The sequence below is a fragment of the Danio rerio genome, chromosome 5 (genome assembly GCF_049306965.1).
Source record: "Danio rerio strain Tuebingen ecotype United States chromosome 5, GRCz12tu, whole genome shotgun sequence".
Taxonomy (NCBI): Eukaryota; Metazoa; Chordata; class Actinopteri; order Cypriniformes; family Danionidae; genus Danio; species Danio rerio.
In genome coordinates this window covers 8,940,459-8,967,542 of record NC_133180.1, presented here as the reverse complement: position 1 = coordinate 8,967,542, position 27,084 = coordinate 8,940,459, and the positions used below count along the sequence as shown (strand labels likewise).

The 27,084-nt window shown below is 36.9% G+C and overlaps 1 protein-coding gene across 3 annotated transcripts in view; it reads right to left on the bottom strand.

Annotated features, from left to right (window-relative positions):
• Nucleotides 1-11,716: 11,716 nt before the first annotated feature.
• fam111.2 (family with sequence similarity 111.2) overlaps nucleotides 11,717-27,084 on the bottom strand; it is a 33,596-nt gene continuing 18,228 nt past the window's right edge. For all 3 annotated transcript variants that reach the window (XM_073951939.1, XM_073951938.1, XM_005165679.6), the window contains 5 exons: nucleotides 20,063-20,177; nucleotides 19,907-19,969; nucleotides 19,062-19,130; nucleotides 18,848-18,901; nucleotides 11,717-16,258 (listed from right to left, as the gene is read on the bottom strand). In XM_073951939.1, coding sequence (XP_073808040.1) covers nucleotides 14,483-16,258; nucleotides 18,848-18,901; nucleotides 19,062-19,130; nucleotides 19,907-19,969; nucleotides 20,063-20,177 — 2,077 coding nt within the window. In that variant the 3' untranslated portion in view covers nucleotides 11,717-14,482. The remainder of the gene's footprint in view (nucleotides 16,259-18,847; nucleotides 18,902-19,061; nucleotides 19,131-19,906; nucleotides 19,970-20,062; nucleotides 20,178-27,084) is intronic.

The following is a 27,084-nucleotide window of genomic DNA, read 5'->3' as shown; positions in this document are numbered from 1 at the left end:
ACAAAAATCGCATGCCCTCTTTAGTGTGACATCACCTAGGGGAGCGTGGCCTAACAGGTCTAACAGGATGTTGACTCAGCAGCCTAAGGTAAGTAAGGCCCATATGTCAGGAAAAAAAGCTTTAGCTAATTTTCATAAGGCTATACAATACAAACGAAAATGAAAACATGAATATGATTTGTTACTGCAATAAAATCAGTAATAATCATGGTAATATCAGGTTTTTTTTTTAGTATTAGGTTTTTATATTTTGTCCCACCTACACAATTTAAGTGGATGGGACAGTGCTCAAAGCCTATGCTTATTAAGAATTTGAATAACCTTTCATTAGAAAAAAAATCTTTGTTTGTGCTTTGTGCAACCTCCTGTCAACCACAAAAATATGTTACAGTGGGACACAATATTCATGTTTTAATTAAAGGTTTGTGCAATAGCCTACATTAGTTATGATAAATTACCCTAATACACCAACCAAACCAAACCCTTTTGCCTTGACCATTTATCCTACAATCCTAAGAAATCCTGCTGGGTGGTTAGGATTTAGTGTTAATTAAATTAATTTTATTGTTTAAATAAAGATATGAGTTTTAATCATGAACAGAAATAATTCATGATTAATTATGCTTATTTGTGTATGACGTCAAAGAACTAGCATGAGAAATAAAAATGTTACTCCTTTTGTTATGATTTTTCCTGAACAAATGGATAACTGTAATTCTAAAAGATCTTCAGTATTACAGAATTGTATCATGTTGGCATGATATTTTAATACATGGCAAGAAAGCTTAGTTAAAACTGAGCACAATCATTCTGCTCAAACAGCACATAGAACAAGTTTTATTATTTATTGGCTTTTGTTTTTGTTACATAGACAATTTATATATATATATATATATATATATATATATATATATATATATATATATATATATATATATATATATATATATATACACATATATATTCATTAATATTAATTATTTGAATTCATTTGAATTTTCACTAAGGTGCCACTGTTTTGGGGTCAGTTACATGATTATTAACCTGCAGGCTGCATTTAGCTCATGGGGCTCTGACAAAAAAAAAAAATGAAAAAGAGCGGAGCTGTGGCAAAATAATGAATAATTTCATTGCTCTGTTAAAAATCATTTGGGAAATATTTAAAAAAATAAAATAAAATCAAAAGGGGGCTAATAATTCTGACTTATATATACACACACACACACACACACACACACATATATATATATATATATATATATATATATATATATACATACAACAGTTCTGTCTGGTTCTCGAATCTGATTGGCTGATAGCCATCATATAATATTTAAGTAATATCAGCACCCGTACAACCTTTTTACCCTTTGTGTTTTACTCCGCCCACATACAGCCAGCAAAAAGCAGACACTACAGATCTAAAGTTCAAAAGATGCTTGCTCAGCTGTTTAACTGTCAGCTTATGATTTGAATCCAACGTGGAAAAAAGTAGTTCCTCATACAAAAGGGTTTTTGAAACTCTCCATGTTTGATTTTGTTTTTATATACACAAACACAATTATCCCATCAAGCTGTTGTATAAACGCAATATCACACTCGTAGCAGTGCTATATGGCTGTATATCAGCACTGGTTGGGGTACTAAGGCACTCTGTTTGCGGCACGCATACCTCCCACCAGTGCTGATATACAGCCATATCGCACTGCTACGAGTGTGATATTGCTCATATATACAGTTGAAGTCAGAATTATTAGCGCCCCTGTTTATATTTTTCCCCAATTTCTGTTTAACTGAGAACAAATTTTTTCAACACATTTCTTATCAAAATAGTTTTAACAGCTCATTTCTATTAACTGATTTATTTTATCTTTGTCATGATGACAGTAAATAATATTTGACTAAATATTTTTCAAGACACTTCTACAGTGTAAGAGTTGAAATATTGCAAATATTTTGATATCTTTGACAATTCAAAACATGAGCTGAAAACAGAGACTGGTGACTTCACAACCCAGCAGGTGGGAATGCGGGAAAAACCAGTTCCTGCTGCATTTGCATCTGAGTATGCTGAAACTCAGCTTCATTCCCCCATCTCACACATATGGTCATTTCAATGTTTGAATGTTCTAGATTAACCTTTAACTTTAACTATCATGTTTGATATCATTTGAAATGTCTCAGTGCGATTGGTACAATGGTCTCATTCTCTCAGAAACAGACATAATCAAAACAATAAATATATAACTTCAGGCATCTTTTGAACCACTGTGAAGGGTGTGACTTTGTCACTAAGTGTGAATGCCTTTTGTTATTCACACCCCCTTCCTTGAGGGAATTCTTGGATTATTTAAGGTAAGGTCTGAGAAAGTCTCAGCGCGATTCTGCCTACCCAGATCTGCCCATAACATGGAGCCTAGGCTCCACGTTATGTAAAATTTACACGTTATGTAAAAGGTCAGGTATGCACCTTTTCATCTTGGATTTATCTTTGATAATTTGATGTTTTGTATTGATCGTTTATGAATTGACTGATTGAATTGGCATAATACATTTACCTGACTAATAAATTGTTATGTTTTGAATTATTCAAACCTCGTGTTATTATCACTGATAAATGTTGTTGTCCATAGCACTACAAGCCACTGTACAGGTTATTAACGAACTAAAACATGTTAGACGGAGCAGCGTGGCACGCTAAACAATGTTGTTAGAGATCCGACTAATAAATTGGCATTAATTCAAGTATACTTGGACTGTAAAAGGCCAACTATTTAGAACAACAAAATATTGTTAAAACTAATTTAAATGTGGATATTTAGGCCTTCATCTACAAACGTATAATCCTGTGCGATTATTATTAAAATACTTTGTCTTGATTAAGTAGATAACAGATCTAAGGGGACCACATAAAAATCTCCTAAATTGAGTGAGTAGTGTTCTGCCTTTCTAGGAGAGTGGTTAATCGCCTCTGTTTAATGACCAAGACTGACAAGCTTGTATTAAGAGATTATATACCCGGCCGGTGCAAGACTCGGGATGCTATAGGAATCTGAGTAAATGAAAATAAGGTATAATAACAAATCAAAATAATATTAAATCATAATCTAAAATAATGTGAAAGGAAACAAAATAATCTTCTCAATGTTTTATAATTGGAGTCAGATAAAACGAGGATAAATATATTAATATTCTAAACCACCTCATACTAAAATTGGAGTCAGATATGAGCTAAGTTTAATATAAATCAACATTGTGCACTGGAATGACCGAACATGCAGTGAACCTTCATCCACCATTGGATACCGTCATTGGACCAACTGGCTGGACCCTACAACCGCTTAAATTGACATTTAAAGGCTTAACTAGGTTACTTAGGTTAACTAGGCAGGTTAGGGTAATTAAGCAAGTTATTGTATAACGATGGTTTGTTCTCTAGACTATCGGGAAACTATATTTTAAAGGAGCTAATAATTTTGTCCTTAAAATGGTGTTTAAAAAATTAAAAACTACTTTTATTCTAGCCGAAATAAAACAAATAAGACTTTCTCCAGAAAGTGAAAATGTCCTTGCTCTGTTAAACATCATTTGGGAAATATAAAAAAAATGTAAGAAAATTCAAAGGGGGGTAATAATTCTGACTTCAACTGTATATACATATATATATATATGTGTGTGTGTGTGTGTGTCTATATGTGTATATATGTATGTATGTATATATATGTGCCACGCCTCCTTTTTAAAATCGTACAGTTTCATACGACTGAACTACTGAATTAGCCATTAAACTGGCAAAACGTAAAATACTTACGTTTCCTCATGAGATCAGGCTGGTCCACCTCACATTGGCTAGAGTTGGGAGCTGAGGGTAGTTTTTGTGCCAGTGTTTTGTTCTGTAATTCAAACTGTGGATAAAAGTGGTTTAGTGCATCTGGGAGATCATCATCACAGGCCTGTGGTGGAGGCTTGTAGTCACTGACGGACAGGAAGGCTTGCCACAGGCTTTGTGTGTCTCTGCTGTCTGTAAAGTGATTATTGATTTTTTTGAGACAATAATCATATCATTAATATATGATTTATGTTAATTAGCTGAATTAATTGACAATAATCAATAAGTAATTGTTTGGAAAAATTGGCTCTTGCTGTTTTGAGGGCTGCTTTATCTCTGGTCCCTGCTTTCAGATTTCATCTAAAATATCTTAATTTGAAGGTCTCAAGAGATAATACAGCATTTTTATTTTTAGATGAACTAATCTAATCTTTAATGCTTTAATCATTTCCTCCCAAAGAAATGGACCGCTTTACTCAACATCTTCCATCTCACAGTTGGTCTCTTCGTGTTTTTCTGGAGTCTCAAACATTGCTTTTACCGCTGTAGTTTTCCAAGATACTGACAATCTCACTCACTATCCTTATCAAGGGTCGCCACAGCGGAACAAACCACCAACCCACACTCTCTGGCATTTGTTTTATGTGGCGGATGTCCTTCCTGCCACAGCCCAGCACTGGGAAACACCCATACAATCTCTCATTCACATACACTCACACATTCATTCACAATGGCATGTGTTTAGTTCCGCTTGTCTTTGGGCTGGGAAACCGGAGCACCTGGAGGAAATCAATGTGAAGACAGGAGAACATGCAAACTCTACACAGAAATGCCAACTGGCCCAGCCGGGACTGGAACTAGCGACCTTCTTGCTGTGAGGTTACAGTGCTAACCTAATGCCACCACATTGAATTTCTCATTCAAACCTTCACCTGAGCTCTAATCATATGCATAATGAATTGCATGGTATAGCCATACTCTATAACACTTTTAGTGTGAACTCCTTTCTCCTCGTTTTCATCTTAAACCGGAGAGCCAGAAGACTAAACAGGAGACAGGTGTCACGGTTTATGGATCTGTGTGTTCCTCCTGTATGTTATGTATCATGCCTTGTGTGTTGTCATGTGTGAGGGTGTGTGTTTGTTTACCTTTTGTGTTGACAGCGTGCTAGGATCAGCTGATGTCATCAGCTGACTTATCATCCTCCAGCTGAACCTCATTTGGCTGGCTATAAAATTCCTCCTGTGGTATGTGCTGGTTATCAGTCCGTTGTTGTCCTTGTTTGTCCTTGTTCCTGACTGTTGTCTCCCGGTATCATCCGCTGTCTGTTTGATGTCATCGCTGTGGTCAGTGGCTCTCTTTTGTTTGAACTTTCGTGTGTCCTTTGTTCATTAAAACACTCGCATTTGGATCCTCCTTGTCTTGATTCGTGACAGAACGGACTGATCAAACATGGATCCAGCGAGTGTCTCCGGTCTGGCTGAGGTTGTTGCACACGCTACCACACGCATGAACAGACATGATGATCAGATGGTCACCATCAGTTGCGCTGTCCAGGCGCTGGTCACTCAGATCTCTGATCTCACAACACGGTTGCAACGTCTTCATGCTGTCGGTCTTCAGCAGCCTGTTGCAGCTAACCTTAGTCCATCTATGCCGGTTCCTGAGCGAACAGCTGGATTTTCCGAGCCTCGCCTTCCACCTCCAGCGTTCTACTCCGGAGAGCCTGAGTTTTGTCGAGCCTTTTTAGCGAAGTGCTCATTGTACTTTTCCCTGCAGCCTTCCTCGTTTTCCACGGAGGAATCGAAAGTGGCGTTTGTCATCACGCTTCTCACCGGGAGAGCGGCGCAGTGGGGAACTGCTGTGTGGGAGAGGAAACTCCCATGCTGCTCTTCATTTGACACCTTTTCGACAGAGCTTAAAAAGGTATTCGATCGAGGTTTGGCGGGCAGAGAGGCGGCACGGGCGCTAACAGAGTTGCAGCAGGGGCAACGGAGTGTCGCTGACTACTCCATTGAGTTCCGCACCCTGGCGGCCGAGAGCGAATGGAACGCGCAGGCGCAGTGGGACGTCTTTCTCCATGGGCTGGCAGACCAGATAAAGGATAAAATATTCGCCCTGGATCTTCCTAAAACCCTCGACGAACTCATTGATCTGGCCATTCGTGTGGATTCTCGTCTTCAGCTCAGGGAGAGAAACACGCGACGCACGCACGCTCTGGTGAGATCACCTTTTCCGGCTGTCACGGTAGTTCCGGGGCAGGAGGCCACGCCCCTCGCGGATCCCGAAGGCATGCAGATGGGCCGCTCTAGGCTGTCGCTGGAGGAAAAGCGCAGACGCCGCAGCAAGGACCTGGTGTTTCACAGCGGTGGTGTTGATCACATCGCGATTGAGGGTAAAAGCCAGAGCCCGTCAGTAGAAAAGAGTTTACTGACGGGTGGAGTATCTTTGAACAAATCTTCCCTTGCAGCTACTCTTTTGAATGTTATGTTGGAGTGGTCATCTGGCAATTTTAGTACTCAAGCAATTATTGACTCTGGGGCGGAGGGAAATTTTATTGACTCTGCTTTAGTAAAAAAACTCAGACTTCCTGTGATTTCTCTCTCCCAACCTATATCTGTTCATGCTCTTAATGGTTCTTCTCTTCCGTCCATTACTCATTCAACTGGTCCAATAAGACTGATCACCTCTGGTAACCACTCTGAAATTATTCATTTTTTTTTAACAGAAGCTCCTGTCACTCCAGTAGTCCTTGGGCATCCTTGGCTGGTAATACACAATCCACATATTAACTGGAGACAGGAATCTGTAATATCTTGGAGTGAGAGCTGTCATGCTACGTGTTTGTTGTCTGCCTGTTCTTCTGTGTCTCGTTCTGTTTTTCAGGAAGAACACATGGATCTGTCAAACGTGCCCAAGGAGTACCTCGACCTGAAGAGAGTGTTCAGTAAGTCTCGAGCTGCTTCTCTGCCTCCACATCGTCCCTATGACTGTGCTATAGAGTTATTGCCAGGTACGTCTCCGCCTAAAGGCAAACTTTATTCGCTCTCTGTTCCAGAGAGGGAGGCCATGGAGAAATATATTTCTGATTCTCTAGCAGCCAAGATCATCCGCCCTTCTTCATCACCAGCAGGGGCGGGGTTTTTTTTTTGTGAAAAAGAAAGATGGCTCCCTCCGTCCTTGTATAGACTACCGAGGGCTGAACGCTATCACGGTAAAGAATACATATCCTTTGCCGCTGATGTCTTCTGCCTTCGAACGTCTGCAGGGGGCATCCTTTTTCACGAAATTAGACCTCCGCAATGCTTACCATTTGGTCCGCATTCGAGAAGGCGATGAATGGAAGACTGCCTTTAATACCCCCAGGGGGCACTTTGAATATTGTGTTCTTCCTTTCGGTCTGTCCAACGCCCCTGCAGTCTTCCAAGCACTCGTGAATGACGTGTTGAGAGATATGCTAGATCAGTTTATTTATGTTTACCTGGATGACATACTGATATTTTCTCATTCTCTCCAGGAACACGTTCAGCACGTCAGGCGAGTGCTTCAGAGGCTGCTAGAGAATGGGCTTTATGTCAAGGCGGAGAAATGCGTTTTTCATGCACAGTCTGTTCCTTTTCTGGGACATATCGTGTCAGTCGAGGGGATGCGCATGGATCCAGAGAAAGTTCAGGCTGTGGTAGATTGGCCAACCCCAGATTCCCGCAAGGCCCTGCAGAGGTTTCTTGGTTTTGCCAATTTTTACCGGCGTTTCATTCGCAACTTCAGCCAGCTCGCCGCACCTCTGACTGCCTTAACCTCCCTCAAGACTCCGTTCAGGTGGTCCAATGCAGCGCAAGTTGCGTTTGATCGTCTGAAAAGCTGCTTTGTTTCAGCACCTATTCTTATTGCCCCTGATCCATCACGGCAGTTCGTGGTGGAGGTTGACGCATCAGAGGTGGGGGTCGGTGCTATCCTGTCCCAGCGCTCTTCCTCGGACGGCAAGATGCATCCCTGCGCGTATTTTTCTCATCGTCTCAACAATGCTGAACAAAATTATGATATTGGTAATCGAGAGCTGTTGGCCGTCAAGCTTGCATTGGAAGAGTGGCGTCATTGGCTAGAGGGTTCGGGGGTTCCCTTTATCGTTTGGACCGATCATAAAAATCTGGAGTACATCCAATCCGCCAAAAGATTGAACTCTAGGCAGGCGCGGTGGGCTTTATTTTTCGGACGTTTCGATTTTTCCATCTCGTACCGACCAGGTTCCAAGAATGTTAAACCTGATGCACTTTCTCGAATTTTTGATCACTCTGAGCGCGCATCATCTCCTGAGACCATCGTGCCACGCAGACTTTTTATCTCTGCTGTCACCTGGGAGATCGAGTCGAGGGTCCGCATGGCCTTAGAAGGGGTAACGCCTCCGCCTGGATGCCCACCGAGTCGTTTATTTGTGCCAGAGGAATTACGGTCTGACGTCATCCGTTGGGGTCACTCTTCCAAGTTGGCCTGTCATCCAGGGGTGAGTCGTACCTTGTATCTAATCAAACAACGATTCTGGTGGCCAGTTATGGCTCGTGACATAAGGAATTTTGTGTTGGCTTGCTCAGTTTGTGCTGTTTCTAAGACTTCCAATCGCCCCCCCGCTGGACTTCTTCAGCCGCTGTCAGTGCCATCGAGACCCTGGTCCCATATTGCGCTAGATTTCGTTACGGGTCTTCCCCCCTCCAACGGGAATACGGTGATTTTGACCGTAGTGGACCGGTTTTCGAAAGCCACTCACTTTATTCCTCTGCCCAAATTACCATCAGCCAGAGAGACAGCGGCTGCTGTCATTGACCATGTCTTTCGTATTCATGGCCTCCCGACGGATGTGGTTTCTGACAGGGGGCCTCAGTTCATCTCTAAATTTTGGAGAGAGTTTTGTCATTTAATGGGGGCGACTGTTAGTCTTTCTTCTGGTTTCCATCCTCAGAGTAACGGTCAAACGGAGAGAGCCAACCAAGATCTTGAACGCATGTTACGATGTTTAGTCTCTCAGAATCCATCCTCCTGGAGCCAGCAGCTCTCATGGGTTGAGTACGCACATAACTCATTACCAGTGTCTGCCACGGGCCTCTCTCCATTTGAGTGTAGTTTAGGGTACCAGCCACCTGCTTTTCCCAGTCTGGAATCCGAAGTCGCGGTTCCCTCTGCCCACGCCTTTGTCCAGAGGTGTCGACGTACTTGGAATAGGGCCAGACAGACCCTCCTTCAAGTAGGTTTGCGCACCAAGGCTAAAGCCGATCGCCACCGGTCTAAGCCTCCCGTTTACGTTGTCGGTCAAAAAGTGTGGCTTTCATCTAAAAATATTCCTCTCCGCACCGTATGTAACAAACTTGCACCTAAATTCATTGGCCCGTTTTCTGTCACCAAGATCATTAGTCCGGTGGCAGTCCGCCTCAAACTTCCTCCAGCGTACAGGAGAATTCATCCCGTTTTTCATGTCTCTAAATTGAAGCCCGTTTTTCATACGGCCATTAATCCGCCCACTCCGGTTCCCCCCCCGCCGCGTCTCGTAGAAGGGGAGACGGTTTATTCGGTTAAGCGCATTCTGGACTCGAGACGGAGGGGACGAGGATTCCAGTACTTGGTGGACTGGGAGGGTTACGGTCCAGAGGAGAGGAGTTGGGTTCCTGCAAGGGACATATTGGATCATTCTCTCATCGATGATTACAATCGCCAGGTAAACTCTTCTGGGAGCGCCAAGAGGCGCTCTTAGGAGAGAGGGTACTGTCACGGTTTATGGATCTGTGTGTTCCTCCTGTATGTTATGTATCATGCCTTGTGTGTTGTCATGTGTGAGGGTGTGTGTTTGTTTACCTTTTGTGTTGACAGCGTGCTAGGATCAGCTGATGTCATCAGCTGACTTATCATCCTCCAGCTGAACCTCATTTGGCTGGCTATAAAATTCCTCCTGTGGTATGTGCTGGTTATCAGTCCGTTGTTGTCCTTGTTTGTCCTTGTTCCTGACTGTTGTCTCCCGGTATCATCCGCTGTCTGTTTGATGTCATCGCTGTGGTCAGTGGCTCTCTTTTGTTTGAACTTTCGTGTGTCCTTTGTTCATTAAAACACTCGCATTTGGATCCTCCTTGTCTTGATTCGTGACAACAGGAGCCTAAACTGGTTTCCATAAATGTCCCATTTCTCTTCTATACACCTCTGTGAAACCACATGAATGAAAGTGACATTCTCAGAGATGTGTTCATCCGCCGCCTCTATTGCTTTATCTTTAGCAATGATGAAGCAGGCATCCATTTTCTTATTCCCGCCATCAGGATGTCCCACAATGCAAACCCCACCAGTTGAAGGAACTCCAGGGCTGTAATAACTGAGCAACTCTGGGCGACCTGAGATTTCATCAGCAGCATCCAGTTCAAGAAGAGCAAAGTCAAGACGGCTTTTATTAGCATCGGTTATAAAACAGTAAGCAGGAATCTGTTTCTTGATTGGCACCAGCTTCACCTCGGAGTCGAGACGATCAAAATCAAATGCAGCCTCTAGATATTTTGAAGCGGAGAGCCTGTTTGGATTCTCTATAAAATCCTTTACAACATGTGCAATGGTAATGATGAATATGTTAAAGAGTATTTAGTTTATTTTGAATACCTCAGAGAAGCTTTAAACATTATCACATTCTTCTCTAAGCACTTTATGGACTTCAGAATTCTTCTTATGCTCTCTCATCGCTTTCATATGTTCTCCAGTAAAAATTCCCCTTTTAGGTAATGACATACACGTATCCAGCATTTTATGTAAATTGATTTATTGATGCATGTGAAATAACAAAGAAATTTAAAAAGGTCAAGTACTACACTTTTTTAAACTTTCCAGTCCAATTATGATAGCAAATATTTGTGTATATATATATATTCAAAACAATCAATTGCCTTTATATTTTACAATAGCAGATGCACTCTGCTATACTCTAAAACGGTTTAATTTAAGTTAATTACATAGTTATAAGCATCTATATATATATATATACAAACTTGAAGTCAGAATTATTAGCCCCCCTGAATTATTAGTCCCCCCCCGTTTATTTTTTTTACCCAATTTCTGTTTAACAGAGAGCAGATTTTTTTTCCACACATTTCTAAACATAATAGTTTTAACTCATTTCTAATAACTGATTTATTTTATCTTTGTATCTCAGTAAATAATATTTGACTAGATATTTTTCAAGACACTTCTATACAGCTTTAAGTGACATTCAAAGGTTTAACTAGGTTAATTAGGTTAACTAGGCAGGTTAGGGTAATTAGGCAAGTTATTGTATAATGATAGTTTGTTCTGTAGACTATCGAAAAAATAAATAGCTTAAAGGGGCTTAAAATAGGTTTTAAAAAATTAAAAACTTCCTTTTATTTTAATCAAAATAAAACAAATAAGACTTTCTCCAGAAGACAAAATATTATCAGACATACTGTGAAAATGTCATTGGTCTGTTAAACATCCTTTGGGAAATATTTAAAAAAAAAGAAAAAAAATTCAAAGGGGGGCTAATCATTTTGACTTCAACTGTATATATATATTGCCTGTACATATCAAATTTCATATAACAGACAAATTAAGGGTGCCATAGCAAAGTCATCTCAAATTGTTCACAATAATAAAATAATAATGCTGGGCTTGTTTTGACATGTGTCTATATTCTATATATTTATTATGTATATTTAATACACACACATATACATACAAACAAAACTATACAAAACAATTTTGTAACATAGGAGTTTCAATTGATATATAACTTGTATCACATACATATATTTTATATCTAAATATGAATGAACATTTTCTCAAATATATGCATGCATGTGTGTATTTATTTATACATCATAAATATACGCAGTACACACACAAATCGTCAAAACAAACTTTTATTCTGGATGTGATTAATTTTTTCCCAGCATTATAAAATATATATTGTTAACCATCTAATATATGCCAATAATGTGGCAGCAAATTTTAAGAATTAAAGCACAAATCAGACAATAGAGTTACAAAGCAAAAGTATAACAGAAGATGTATATAAAAATTTTGCTCATAACTGAAAAGCCTTTTTTCAGTAGAAAGTACAAAAGAGATACATGTATGTAGTGTCAACAGTTTATAAACAGGTATAGGTTTTTTAAGCACTGCTCAAAAACTAAAGGAAACAGGTAATTATAAAAGTATCTGAATCCTTTTTCAACTGCTTTGGTGTTATTGAATGTGACACAAAGAGCACTAGAAAGGCAACACCATCACGAATCCCAAAGGTTTTGCAGGTAGTGGCCACATACAGTTGTTCTCTCTTTATGCTACCTGATTGATTTATCTCCCATTTTGTCTTTTGTAAGGATCCTTGTCCCAATGCCTGGTCTCACGTGGCAAGGCAGAATGACGAAGGCACTGATGCCATCAGTAACCATAATCAAGTAAGCTATGAGCAGATTTTGGGCCATTGCACAACTTTTTTATGAGCTGCTGCTATGATAGAATTCATGCAATCTGGCACATGTATTTTTCAGCTGAGCTCACTCTGCAGACATTGCATGACTTAAAGAGCCCCTATTATAGGTTTTTGAAAACGACCTTCCATGTAGTGTATAACAGCTCTAAGTGAAGTGAAATTTTCAGCTAAGGCTTAAATCTGAAAGTGGACAGTTTTTAAAACTATTGATTCATCTAAAAAAGGAGTCGACTCACAGTGGTTAGTATGAATTGTTTTCGTAATTAGTCTTTAGCCGTTTTGGCGTGACGTGGCTACGAATCATAAGCCCCACCCTAATTGTTGCTTGCGCAAACACGGGAAAATTTAAATCTGCAGCCCCGCACACTAACACAGCAGCAAACAGATCTTTAAGCCATGTCCACACATACATGGGTATTTTTACAAACTTAAAAAAATCTTCACAAAGCACAGCTAAAAAAATAAATAAATAAAAAAATCACTGTCCCATGAAAATGCAAAAAACGCCCGTTAAGCACCATCAAGACAAGCCAACAACAGGTGGCTTATGTTTAGGGCATTTTTTGCTTTTTCTGCACAGAATTTTGGTAAAAATCTGCGGATTTATGCAAAATGATTTTGGGAGTATAATAACTAAAGCCTTAATATAAAAAAATGAAAAGTAATACCTTTTTTTAAAACAAAGCAAGTCTATCATGTAATATAGCTACTAAAAGGCAGAAAATATTACTGTACAAACTATACTACAAGTAAATCATATAAAGATTTTCATATTAGTCAAAAATATTATTGAAATTAATAAATCAATGATGAGCTAAAAATCTGCGCAATTCTGCACACGCAGATTCAGTGTAGGCCTACTTATGTTACATAGGCTGTTACTTAGGCTGTCACCATGGTGCACCAAGTTATCATATTTGTGTTTAGCCCTATTAGCAAAGTTATTACCAGCAGTATTTTGACTACGATCACCATCACACAGCCGTATAAACAAAGGAGATCTGATGTCAAAGTGGGGATGTGATAGTACAGACAATCCAAAAAGCTCTGGTTTCACCAGCTACAAAGAACCCAACTTTTGAGAAAATCTTGATAATGTTTCAAATAGGATTGGTTTCACTTAAGCTGCAGTCACACTAGAGTTTGAGCATGCGAAATTCTATGGTACTGCGCTGAGAAAAGGTACGGGATTAAACAAGATCATTAGACATTAAAAAATAAAGATGTTTAAAATTTTGGTACAGAGAGGCCATGTTTTGATATTCTACTGGTCTCACTGAGTCACGTGATGCAATTTCACTAGTCAAAGTTCACCAAGTTTGAAATTTAGGCCCAATCCCAATTCTATTTTTGTACCCCTACAACTTCCCTTTCCCCTTGACTCTTAAAATTGAGTGGGAAAAGGGGACGGGCTTCAAAATGTACCCGTAAGAATTGGGACAGCACTACACAGTGGCCATATGCATCAATGTAAACACACCAAAAACAACATTAACAGTATAGCAGACACTGTAAAAAGCTCATTTCCAGCCACTAGACATTACTGACAGGATATTTGAGTGTCATAGAGACAGAATGTTGTGGATTGTATACAGGAGTTATTATGGATTAAAGATTATGAAATTTTGCGGTTTTATTTTAGCGTTTTTTTAAAGCATGTTGGTAAAACACAAATGCGGTTATGAATATATTAAAACATGTGCTTGTTTGTTGTAAAAATTTGTAATAATGACAATAAAAATACTAATTTACTTCCGGGTGCTGCTATCCTGCCGTTGTGGCAGGTGTATTCTGGGAAATTTTCTTACCCCTTGGTTTAGAGTGTGGTCTTGACAAATCTTTGTTCGAATGGTATTTACCCCTTCCTCTTAGCCCTACGTCTTCAAGCTAAAGAGAATTGGAACAACTCTACCCCTTTACGGGAATGCACAAAACAAGGGGTAGGGGTAAGGGGAAGGGCTAAGGGGTAGAACAGGGATTAGGCCTTAGAACGCAGCAAACTGCGAAACTTGTCCTACAGGCTTGCATTTCTGCTCAACCTCATTTGCATGCGTATAAATGGAAGTCTATGGGGCGAAAAGTGTAGATAAGCAGCCAAACTACAATGAAAAAGTTGTGTTTTAAAAAAATACCCATGTTCATGTGGACAGGGCCTACTGCGACATGTGACTGCCCCTTTATTGATGGTCACCCTTATCTTGCAAATCTTCCATTTCCACATCATTGTCGTCCATGTTGAGATTTAAGCATCCATTTTCAGAGAGCAACTTCAAGATGTCAGATCTCCCATTTTTCTTGGCTTGTGTGCCGATACTTTCCAGAATGGGCTGCATGGAATAGCAGTACTCCAAGATGCTCCTGGTTTTGCCATTTTCTCCTTTGTACACATAGCCACCAGTGTGCATGCCAATCAGATAACAGTCCTCATCAAAAACTGGAGAGCCGGAAGATCCGTGAAAGAAGCACGAGTTATAAATGATCTGGTTGTCATGCATTTCCCATTTCTCTGCTAAAGACTGTTGTGTAATCACTTGAATGAACTCAATGTTTTTTAATACGTGTTCATTTGCAGCCTCTTGTAGATGCTCTTTCTCAATGATGAAGCAGGGGTCCATTTTCTTGACTCCTCCATCTGGATGTCCCACAATGCAGATTCCACCACGGTTAGGAGGAGGGCCATGAATGTAGCAATTGAGCAATCTAGGACAGTCGGCAACTTCATCAGTGTCATCGAGTTCGAGAAGAGCGAAGTCAAGATGCCTGTCCATGCTGAACTTTCCATGATAGTACGCTGCAACGTCTTGCTTGATGGACACACTCTTGGTCTCTTTTGCTTCCAAATCTTCATAACCAAATACTGCTGTGAAGGTCTTTGAAAGCTTCCTGGAGAAAGGGTCGAATTCTCCAATAACATGAGCATTCGTTAGGATGAATCTGTCAAAGAGAAGAAAGCCTGTTCCCTTGGCGGATCCTTCCACTCGAATCTGACACACAGAGCCAGAGAGTCCCGTGAGCTGCTTCACCTTCTTAACTTCCAAAAAACTCTGAACACTTTTATCATATTCTGCTCTGAAGAACTTCTTGACCTCAGAGTTGTTCTTCAGGTTCTTTCGCTGCTTTAATGTCTCCAGTAAATCTTTAAACTGAGCACGCAGAAATTCCAGAGTCTCTTCTGAGTTTGGAATTTTTTTCACAAATTCAGTTGAGGAATTTGTGGATTTCTGCTTTTGGGTTTTTTCTCGTTCAGTGTTGATAGTATCATGCTGAAAATCAGCACTTTTGTTCAAATCAGCAGAGGATGCGGCATTCACTTCACTGTTTACATCAGTATTGGAATCATTTTGACTATCTTGCTGATTATCCTTCATAACAATGATCTTAAAATGCTTTCCGTCAAGATGCTCTACACTTTGTGACATTCCAAAGATTGTCTCGCTCTTACGCTCGAAAAGGCCGCATCGTTTTTTGAAAATGTCATTAATGAACCGCCCATCACGCTGAAGAGCATTTGTTATCTTGTCATCTTTGAATGCATACACACAAACATCTTCAACTTTCCTCCTCAGCACTCTGTTTCTCATTAAGAGTTTCACTTTCTTCCCTCCTGTTGTTTTGATGTTAAAGGTTACTATGTTTCCTGTTTCCTTGGAGAACGAACGCCTTACAGTTTTCTTCTCTGTAGGATTGTTTCCACCGTTCTTGATGAAGGTTATATCCAACAGCTCATATTTTTCAATAAGACAGCAAGGGAAATCTCTCTTCACAGCAGCTCTAGGAACGTCTCCTTTTGATCTCCGGATAACTATTTCTCTACCTTTGTTTTTTATCATAATGTTTTTGAAAATAGGGTTTGAATTAAGTGCATCGAATACAGTATTGGATGTGTCACATGACACAGCATGCTTCTTGTATCTGTGGCGGAAACTGAAAACGTGGCTTTGCCCTTCTTCACTCTGTTCAGAATAACAACAACCAAAACATTTCATTTACCAACTTTGCATTAAATATTTTTCATAAAATTATAAACAATATTGTGAAATCAGAGCTGGGTAGTAAGGGATTAAATGTAATATGGATTATGTAATCAGATTCCAAAAATCAAGAACTTGTAATTAAAGAAAACTTGTTTTAAAATGTTCATAATCCGCCTAAAGTTTGTTTTTTATAGATTGTTTTCACATGACGTCATTAATGACGTGCGAAATACAGATGGAGGGCAGGAAGTGATTCTTCTATATAGGAATCGCTATCAGAACATCAAAATGTTTCTGTTTTGTTGTTTATAATTGTTTAAATCAGCCAAAATAAGAAATGTTAAACCCCTTTTATAGACTTTCAAACGTTTTTTGCTCATAAACGGGGAACAGTTCGAGAAACTGTCTGACAAACGGAACAAAAGGCGGCATGTAATTTTTTCAATGCATCCATCTGTACAAACCTTTTTTGAACACATTGTAAAAAAGCCTTAATTTTACAGAAAATATCTCAAAATTTTTTACATTAATTTTTTGTCATTTTTAAATAATATTCAGAACGTAGTAAAATGACAAACAATCTCTCTTAATTAACAGTTTGACTTTCATTTTAGTTACTTTATCATTAAAGACAATTTACTGACATTTTTGTTTTTTATACAGGGAAATTACAGTATTATTTATACAGTATTTTTTCTGTTATTTTTAATTAATATTCAAAAGTCTGTAAAAATTACAAACAATACCTGTAAATTAACAGCTTGACTGTTATTTTATGTACTATATAATTAATGACAAATTACAGCAATTTGTCTGTTTTATATAATAAAATTGCCGTATTATTTACACTGTGTTTTTTCCTGTTTTTTTTTTAAGTACATTTAAATTTACGTAAAATTAAAGTAATAAATTGTAATTAATTGCTCTGTAAAAAAAAAAAAAAAAGTAAAAAAATGACTGGCAAAAAAATGAGCTGCCAAACAAAAACCATAAAATTACGGTAAAATTTCTTTGTTGAAATAAAGTGCAAAAAAAAAATTAATCTACAGATATTGTCATTAAAATGTTTACAGGGAAACACTGTTATTTTTTAGACTTTTCCTAGATTATTACAAATCCGTAATCCGTTCAATAACCTGCATATGTTTCGGATACCGCTAATTGCGCGCACACACACACACACACAGTCGGAGGATGGTTATGAACTGATTACATGGACTTTAAAGGCAGCACCGACTCAAGCACCAATTGCTAAATCTTGTTATACTGTCACTGTGATCATTATGATGCGTTTCTCTTCCTTTGCCTTGCTTTGTTTGTTAATTGTTTACGTTGTTTGCAGCCGGGACTGACCATTTGCCTGTTATTTGACCACGATTCTGGATTCCCTGCATACATTTGTTTGCCCCTGTGTTGACTGTTGCTAACCAACTGTGTAATAAATCTGCATTTGGATCTGCACTCCTTTGTCAGCGTCCCCTTTACATTACAGTTCCATTTCATTTAAGATTTGGAACTGAATCATTCCATATAACTTAAAACTCTACATGTTTTACATATATACTATTCAATAAAATGTAACAACTGTATATTAAAGTTTTGAGAATTTTAATCAGTTGTATCTTATATATTGTTTTTTCCGGACTTTTTTTTATCCAAAATAGCTATATATCTGTAAAATAACATTGTTTTTCTGTGAACATTTTAATGAAAATATCTGTAGACTTTATTTCAACAAAGAAATTTTTGCGTAATTTTATGGTTTTTGTTTGGCAGCCGTAGCTGCCAGTCATTTGACCTTTTTTTTTTTAGGATTTAGTTTTTTTACAGTGCATGATAATTCGCTTGACAGCACCAATAAAGATTAAATACAGATTATATATAATTTTTCATTATTTTGTCCACCACTGCACTTTATTAGGAAGCACGCAAGGATCTTGTTGGTGATAAAGAATGGACTATTTTTTTTGTTTGTTTGTTTGTTTCTGTCAAAATACTAAAAGATTATCCTACTTCAATATATGTGACATCAAATAAGGATTAACTCAAAAGTAATCAACATATAATCCAAAATCCGATTATGTTATCATAATGCATAGTCATTTGTTAAGATTATTACCGACTAAACATTTTATCAAAGTCTGATGACATTTTACAAATATACCCAGCTCTTTGTAAAAATACTATTTATTCCATGGTCTGCTGAAATTCTTAATTCTGATCGGCTAGAACATGTGCAATAAAATCGTTTAATGCACAGGTAGTTCCAGTCAGTTTTGAACGCAGTTTGATGTAATTGTGCTAACCTCAAGCATTAATAGAAACCATAGTAACACTCTGACAGTTGCTGAAGTCTTCATTTATTAACTACAGCATTTTAATAAAAGTGAAATCATTTGGCACATTGATACCAATCTGTATGTTCGGTCAAGACCTGCCTGGAACTACTTAAGTTGTGCATATGTCTAAAAAAGCATGCTTGGAATATTTGTCAATTCATCAGAATCAAGCATTCAGCTATTTTATATAAAATAAAATATAAAATATTATATAGATAAAATATAATACCTGCTGCAGATTACTGTTTGATTGTGCTTCTTCAGAAAAATCGTTTGTCCTCTCCTGCGTGAATGTCAACAATATTGATTAAGTCCATGCTTTATGATTACATTGTGAATCATAAAAGTGATCATGCAATAAACTGGATTTTGGAAGTAGTTTAAAAATGTTTAGTGTTTGTGCAAATAAATTATTCAATGATGTTTATCGATATGCAACAAACCTGTAGTGGATTACGGTCGTTATTTCGTTGCCCCTTTTCTTCTTTCATGCTCGTATCGTTTTCTTTTTCCTAGAATAATAGTAGCAACAATCAAATGCCAAATGTGTTATTATTATTAATTAAGATACATAGCCATAACATAGCCGTACACAAGCCATATAGACTACTTTTATTGCTTCCATCGTATTCTAATATCTATTTCTGTGTTTAATAAAATAAAACCCTAATTTAAGAAACAAAGTAATAAAGAACAATGTAATATTATTTTATAATTAATTAAATTACTGGTTCTTTTGCCCTAACTGATTGACAGACTCTGTTGTGAGACTTTACTTTTATTCGCCCCCCTTTGAATTTACTTTTTATATTTCCCAAAGGATGTTTAACAGAGCAAGAAATGTTTATTCTTCTGGAGAAAGTCTTATTTGTTTTATTTTGGCTAGAAAAAAAAAAGTTTTTAATTTTTTAAAGCCATTTTAAGGTCAATGTTATTAGCCCCTTTAAGCTATATATTTTTTCGATAGTTTACAGAACAAACCATCGTTATACAATAACTTGCCTAATTACCCTAACCTGCCTAGTTAACTTAATTAACCTAGTTAAGCCTTTAAATGTCACTTTAAGCTGTATAGAAGTGTCTTAAAAAATATCTAGTCAAATATTATTTATTGTCATCATGACAAAGATAAAATAAATCAGTTATTAGAAATTAGTTATTAAAACTATCATGTTTAGAAATGTGTGGAAAAAATCTTCTCTCCGTTAAACAGAAATTGGGGGGAAAAATAAACAGGGGGTGGGGGTAAATAATTCAGGGGGTCTAATAATTCTGGCTTCAACTATACCTGAACATTTTCACTGGATTGTGAAATCCTCCTGGCTTCACTGCTGTTGTCAGTCGACATTTTCTGAAAAAAAAAAATAAAAAATCAACAGTCTTAACTATAAACACTTCAGTTCAATATAATGTTATAAATATGGTAATACTGAAATGTTGTCACCACTAAGAATTCGCGAATGCTATGGTTCCCTGTTTTGTCCATTTTCTTCTTTTTGTTCATTTTCTTCATTTTTTCGCTCTTGATGGCCAAAAGTGACATTGACAGTTCAGTGTTTCTGTGAAAAGGACAAATTACAAATTATTTCACGAAAAACCTGAAACAATACATACTTCTTAAATCCCATGATGCTTTAGATGAATTATGAGTAAGTAGTACCAATAAAATAAAATAGAGAAACACTTAAAGAAGGTGAAGAATCGAACTATGGATCTGATAAACTTTGTAGCAAACTTATGTATGTGTTGTTTCAAGAAAGCAACCATTCATTTGTGTTGTGTTTTATTTTCATCTGTTTACATTAATTTATTCCTAATTTAATAATTTTATTTATTCAAATCAACATAAGTCATTTTCAATTCAATTCATCTTTATTTATATAACGCTTTTACAATGTAGATTGTGTCAAAGCAGCTTCACATAGAAGATTATAGTAAACTGAAACTGTGTCAGCTTAGTTTTCAGTGTTGAAGTTCAGTTCAGTGTGGTTTAATTTTCACTGCTGAAAGTTTAAACACTGAAGAGCAACTCCATCGATGTGCATTGTTTATCCATTGATTTATAAAATTACTTCATTTTATTGATCATTGGTAAATGATTTAATTACTATTGGTTATTATTTTTCATATTATTGCGTTTATATATTTTAGTATTATTATTTTCCTATAATTATTGCTTCATTATTATTTATTTCCATTTTTCCATATTGTTATAATCTTATGACTGCGCGGATTCAAGACACACTTGTTTTCATGAGTAGGAGATAAGAGAATGCATCCAATTCAAGGTCTGTATTGTCTCTGGACAATGTTGTGAAGCAGTAATTTTCTATTGCTGTTGCTTGTGGTATAATAACTTGTTGGATTTCTCCTGGTCAGACAAAGTCTGAGCCTTGAACCATACGCAATTAAGATTATTCATTAAACTCTGCTCTGCTAATTATCTGGCGTGGAGAGTGTGATCTAACAAAGGCAACAACTTGTGAACAATAAGATGACATTATATTATTGAACCATATATGGTCAATAATGGATCAGTTGTCTTCTTTTTTTTCCCGTTCAATGGTTATTAACTACTTAGAAGCATTACTGCCACCTACTAGGGATGCTCAAAATAATCGATTACCGAAAGGGTGCGTTTGTGACCGATTAATGCTATCAGTTAAACGATTAAAAATATTATTTTATATATTTTTAGTTTGACTGCATAAGGGGCGGATTGAATGCGCCTTTGCGTTAAGAGGGGCATATTTTGCACGCGGCTCATCCCAGAGCAGCAGTTTGTTTTCAAGACAACTACAAAGAACTTTTAAACAGCTTGGTTTCCGCTACATTCATTCTTCCATGGCGTGGAACAAAATGCATCCCGCCACGGCTACATTACCCATTCAAAACATTCAGTTATTGTTGTTTTTAAGCGGATTAAAATCGCATTAAAACGTATTAAAAGGTAAGTGGATTATAACAGCGTAAGCTTTTCTGTAACCGTATAGTGCTGTGCGCTATTGTTTAATCCTTTGGGGTTACGTGCTGACTGACTGACTGACAGGTGCGCGATGCGTGAGGTCAGCAAACACGCAGAAGCTTTCAGTTAAGATGAACACAGATTCTATAGTTATACTTTATTTCGAGATAAAGGTATATGGCTCTGTATATAATCACTCTATCATGCTGGAGTTTATAGCCGTTTCGCTTTACTGCAGGACGCATTAATGCCGCTCTGAAGGTCTAATCGCTGTTTTAAGTTATCCAGAGCTGGATGAATGTACAAATCCTGAATATCATAATATTATTAAATATTACAATTGTAACAACATATACAGCAACACTTTTGCACAATCGATACTCATTTAGGTACTTCGATACTCAAACGATTCAGTCGTTTCATAAGAGGACCGCGCTTTCTTCTCTTCTTTTTCCTTGTCAACCTAAAGGCATGAGGTGCGCCTCGCGTTTTTGGAATGAAAAAAAACATGTTAGCTGTGGTCGGCCACTTGTTCAACTGCAAGACATACTTAACTTTGAGGGACGATAACGTATAACCCGTGGCTACAGACACATTTGCCAAAGAAGCAAAATGGAAGAAGAATATTGCGGTTTGAAACAGACGTGTTGATGCCAAAAAAAAGCGCTGATGTTGACCTGGATCTGCGTCATAAACGCAACAAATAGGCTTTACCTTTTATTTTACAGCTTATAAAGCATGTATGCACATTAATGCTATATAATATTTAAACAACAAAACTGTTTACAAAAAGTCAACATATGCGCGCGTTGTTGCTGTCTTTTCATCACGCAGCGCGCGCACTTGAACCGCGAGGGAGAGAAAGGAAACCATATATCAGGACATATTCTTTAAAATAATGATTTCTAATAAAAATGTAAAAAGTTTGTTATTATAATAATAACAGCGGGGCATTAGATAAATGCATATTTTCCGTGGAGCAGGCAATTTGAGGAAGTCAGCTATTTTTATTTGACGGAAGAAAAAAAACATATGATTGGAAAAAAACAGCCTATGCCAGTTATTAAAAAGAATCAGTCAGTATTTTCGTTTTGTAATATAAATTAATTATTTAAGTGAAAATAATTTAGGGCAGTCCTATTTATTTTATTTAGTTTATTCTGTTCTTCTGTGCTAAACACTGCAGGTGCGTGAAAATGCTCTGTTGTTGTGTTCTGTTATTAATATGCAAGCATATAAAAATAAATCAGTATTTTAAAATGCAATATTTAATTTGTCGGACACAAAATAGACACGTCAATTTGTTTAATATACAATTACTAGTAATCTGACCAGTTAACCGTTAATAACCGATTAATGAGCGGCGGTTGTCGGTTAGCAAAATTATCCGAAATGAGCATCCCTACCACCTACTGTACCCAATGTAAATTTAAGAATGAGCTATGTCAAGAATATTAACATGATTTCTTGGCCTACAGTATGTACAATATTTATTAACAATACACAAAATACTACAAATGCATAATTAGATTTTTAAATTAATATTCATGTTATTGATATTTTATTGGAGTCACCCGGTGGCTCAGTGGTTAGCACTGTCGCATCACAGCAAGAAGGTGACTGGAACGAGTCCAGCTGGGTCAGTTGGCGTTTCTGTGTGGAGTTTGCATGTTCTCCCCGTGTTGGTGTCCTCTGGGTGCATTGAAGAGACTAAATTGGACGTATGTGTGTGAATTAGTGTGTATGGATGTTTTCCAGTACTGGGTTGCAGCTCCCTGCTGAAAAAACAAGCTTAAACCAGCCTAGGCTGGTTGGCTGGTTTTAGCTGGTCGACCAGGCTGGTTTTAGAGGGGTTTAGGCCACTTCCAGGCTGGTTTCCAGCCATTTCCAGCCTGGTCTTAGCTGGTCAAGCTGGGAGATGACCAGCTAAAACCAGCTTGACCAGCCTAGCCAAGCTGAGAGTCCAGCCAAAATCAGCTATATCCATCTTAAACTAGGCTGGTCAAGCTGGTTTTAGCTTGATTTGGCTAGTCATTTTCCAGCCTGACTAGCTAAGACCAGGCTGGAAATGACTGGAAACCAGCCTGGACATGGCCAAAACCCCTCTAAAACCAGCCTGGTCAACCAGCTAAAACCAGCCAACCAGCCTAGGCTGGTTTAAGCTGGATTTTTCAGCAGGGCTGGAAGGGCATCAGCTGTGTGAAACATATGTAGGAGCCACTTTTTTGTGTTGTAGTGATTTTTGTTGTCCACTAGGTGTAGCTAAATGATAAGTATAACTGAGCAGTCCAGCTGGGTCACACGGGTAACGGTGCTAACGGGTAACTTGCTTGCTAGTGTGGGACTAATGCAGTGTGGAGGCAGAGATTCTGTCCACTATACATATGCTGGATAAGTTGGCGGTTTATTCCACTGTGGCGACCCCTGATAAATAAAGAGACTAAGCCAAAGGAAAATGAATGAATGAATGATCAATCTAATGAACCATAACATTTTTGAAAGTCAGTAACTTGTTGTGTTTTATTATTGTCTACACCAACCTGGGACGATAACCGTTTTCAAGGTACACCATGGTTTAGAAAAGTCAAGGTTTTAAAACCGCCAAAATTTTCTGTAATACCGTTCCTGTGTGTAAGATTTTTTTATTTACTTTTTACATTTTTTTTTTAGGACAACAGTATCTTTAGAAGAAAAACATTTCCAAAGATGCCTTTTTAAATAGTAAAGAAATCAGTGTTTTTAAAACTGATGAAGACAGCAGAAGTAAATGATTCATTAGAATTATTTAGCCTGACATGTTAACTGTTCCAAAATATTATAAATATTTCAAAAAATAAAATATATAGTTTTCATTGGAAACACAAACATTTTGGATTTTGGTTTCCTTCAAGCTAGAAGGGCTATTGCATTATACTCTATTGGACTGGAGAGACTAACTTATATCACCACAGGCAAGCAGAAAAACTTTGAATACCTTTGGGAACCATATATGAATATTATGTAAATTGTATGTTTGTAAACATGTTTTTTCATACATATATATAATTAAATTACTATATCTTTTTTTCTTTTTTTTACCCATTTGAATGTGTATATGTATATGTGTATACATATTATATATATATATATATATATATATATATATATATATATATATATATATATACACTGTAAAAAAAAATTTTGACAGTAATTTTTTGTCATTTCACATTATATTCAAAACTTTGTAAAATGACAAACAATCTCTCAAAATTAACAGTTTGACTTTCATTTCAGCTACTTTATTATTAAGGACAAATTATATTCAAAAGTTCGTAAAAATTGTAAACAATATCTGTAAATTAACAGCTTGACTGTTATTTTATGTACTATATAAGTAATGACAAATTACAGCAATTTGTCTGTTTTATACAATAAAATTGCCGTATTATTTACGCAGTGTTTTTTCCTGTTTTTTATGAAGTATATTTAAAATTACGTAAAATTAAAGTAATAAATTGTAATCACTTGCTCTGTAAAAAAAATAAAAAATCGTAAAAAAAGGTAAAATGACTGGCAGCTACGGCTGCCAAACAAAATCCATAAAATTACGGTAAAATTTCTTTGTTGAAATTAAGTGCAAAAAATAAATAAATCTACTGATATTTTCAATAAAATGTTTACAGAAAAACACTTTTATTTTACAGACTTTTCCTAGATTATTACGATCAAATCCGTTCAATTTAGTTACACACTAAGAGCGATCACATGCACCTGTTCCAGATTCCACTGATTGCACACACAGTCAGAGGATGGTTATAAACTGATTACATGGACTTTAAAAGCAGCACAGACACACACACCAATTGCTTAGTCTAGTTATACTGTTACTGTGCACATTAGACGCGTTTCTCTTCTTTTGCCTTGCTTTGTTTGTTAAATGTTTACGTTGTTTGCTGCCAGGACTGATCATTTGCCTGTTATTTGACCATGACTCTGGATTCCCTGCATACATCTGTTTGCAGTTTGCCCCTGTGTTGACTGTTGCTTACCTGACCATCACTCTGTTATAAACCTACATTTGGATCTGCACTTCTTTGTCAGGGTCCCCTTCACGTTACAGTTCCATTTCATTTAAGATTTGGAACTTAATCATTCCATATAACTTAAACCTCTACATGTTTTAATGGAATACTATTTAATAAAATGTAACTGTAATGCTATAGTTAATCTGTTGTATCTCGTTTGTTGTTTTTTCCAAACTTTTTTGATCCAAAATAAAACTGTTAAATTACGACCATGAGCATGTCTTGGCATTTTATTAAAGGAGTTTAATCGTAATGATTTAGGGAAAATTCTTTTAAATAACATTGTTTTCTCTTAAACTTTTAGTGCAGTTACTTTATTGATGGTGTTCGATCATAATAATCTAGAAAAGGTCTGTAAAATAACAGCGTTTCTCTGTAAAACTCTTATTGTGTTAACTTATTAAATGGATTTGATCGTAATAATCTAGGAAAAGTCTGTAAAATAACAGTGTTTTTCTGTAAACATTTTAATGAAAATATCTGTAGCTTTATTAATTTTTGCACTTATTTCAACAAAGACATTTCACCGTAATTTTATGGTTTTTGTTTGGCAGCCGTAGCTGCCAGTCATTTTACCTATTTTTTTTACGATTTTTTTTTTTTTTTTTACAGTGTACTGTATATAAGAAGGGTGTAGATATGTGCTGTGTAGGCTGCATTGTTGTCTGTATGCCTTGTTGATGGGGTGAAAAGGGAAAAAAAATCAATAAACATATTGGAATATATACATATATATATATATATATATATATATATATATATATATATATATATATATATATATTCAGAAGGGAAAACGTTATTGTTTTTTACCCAGACATTTTAAAAGAATATATTTTAGAGCAGAAATCACAATATCGTGATACCGTGAAACCCTGATATTTTTATTTAAGGTTATCATACCGTCAGACTCTTACACCAGCCCATGCCTACACCTACCACAACTCTAAACCAACCTCACAGTAACGTTAACATGTTGTGTTGTTTTATTAACACTGAAACTACCAGAATTCTATTTCCACTAGAGTTACCATAGGAGCAATTCCATGTCAACCTTACCATAAAAAAAAAACAGTTTTCACCAAAATAGCAAAACCTTTTTAAAGTTTGTTCTTCTGTAGGCTTGTATTTTACAGTACTGTAAAAGTACTCAAAATGTGTTTTTTTGATGTTTTCAAACAATCATATTTCCAAAGTCACACAATTGCCAATTTCACATCTGTCACATCCATAACCAAGCTTTTCCTCATAAATGCAAAAATAAAATACAATAAATAATTTTTGTTCTGAGAGCAACTCTTATCCTTTTGATTAGCATTATTTCTTTTGGGTTGTTTAGTTTAACACAGTATTTCTACGAAGTATGTTGTCTACTGTAAACTTGCAGAATTTTTGGTCACATCCATGACGCATATTCATTTTCCTCATTTAAAA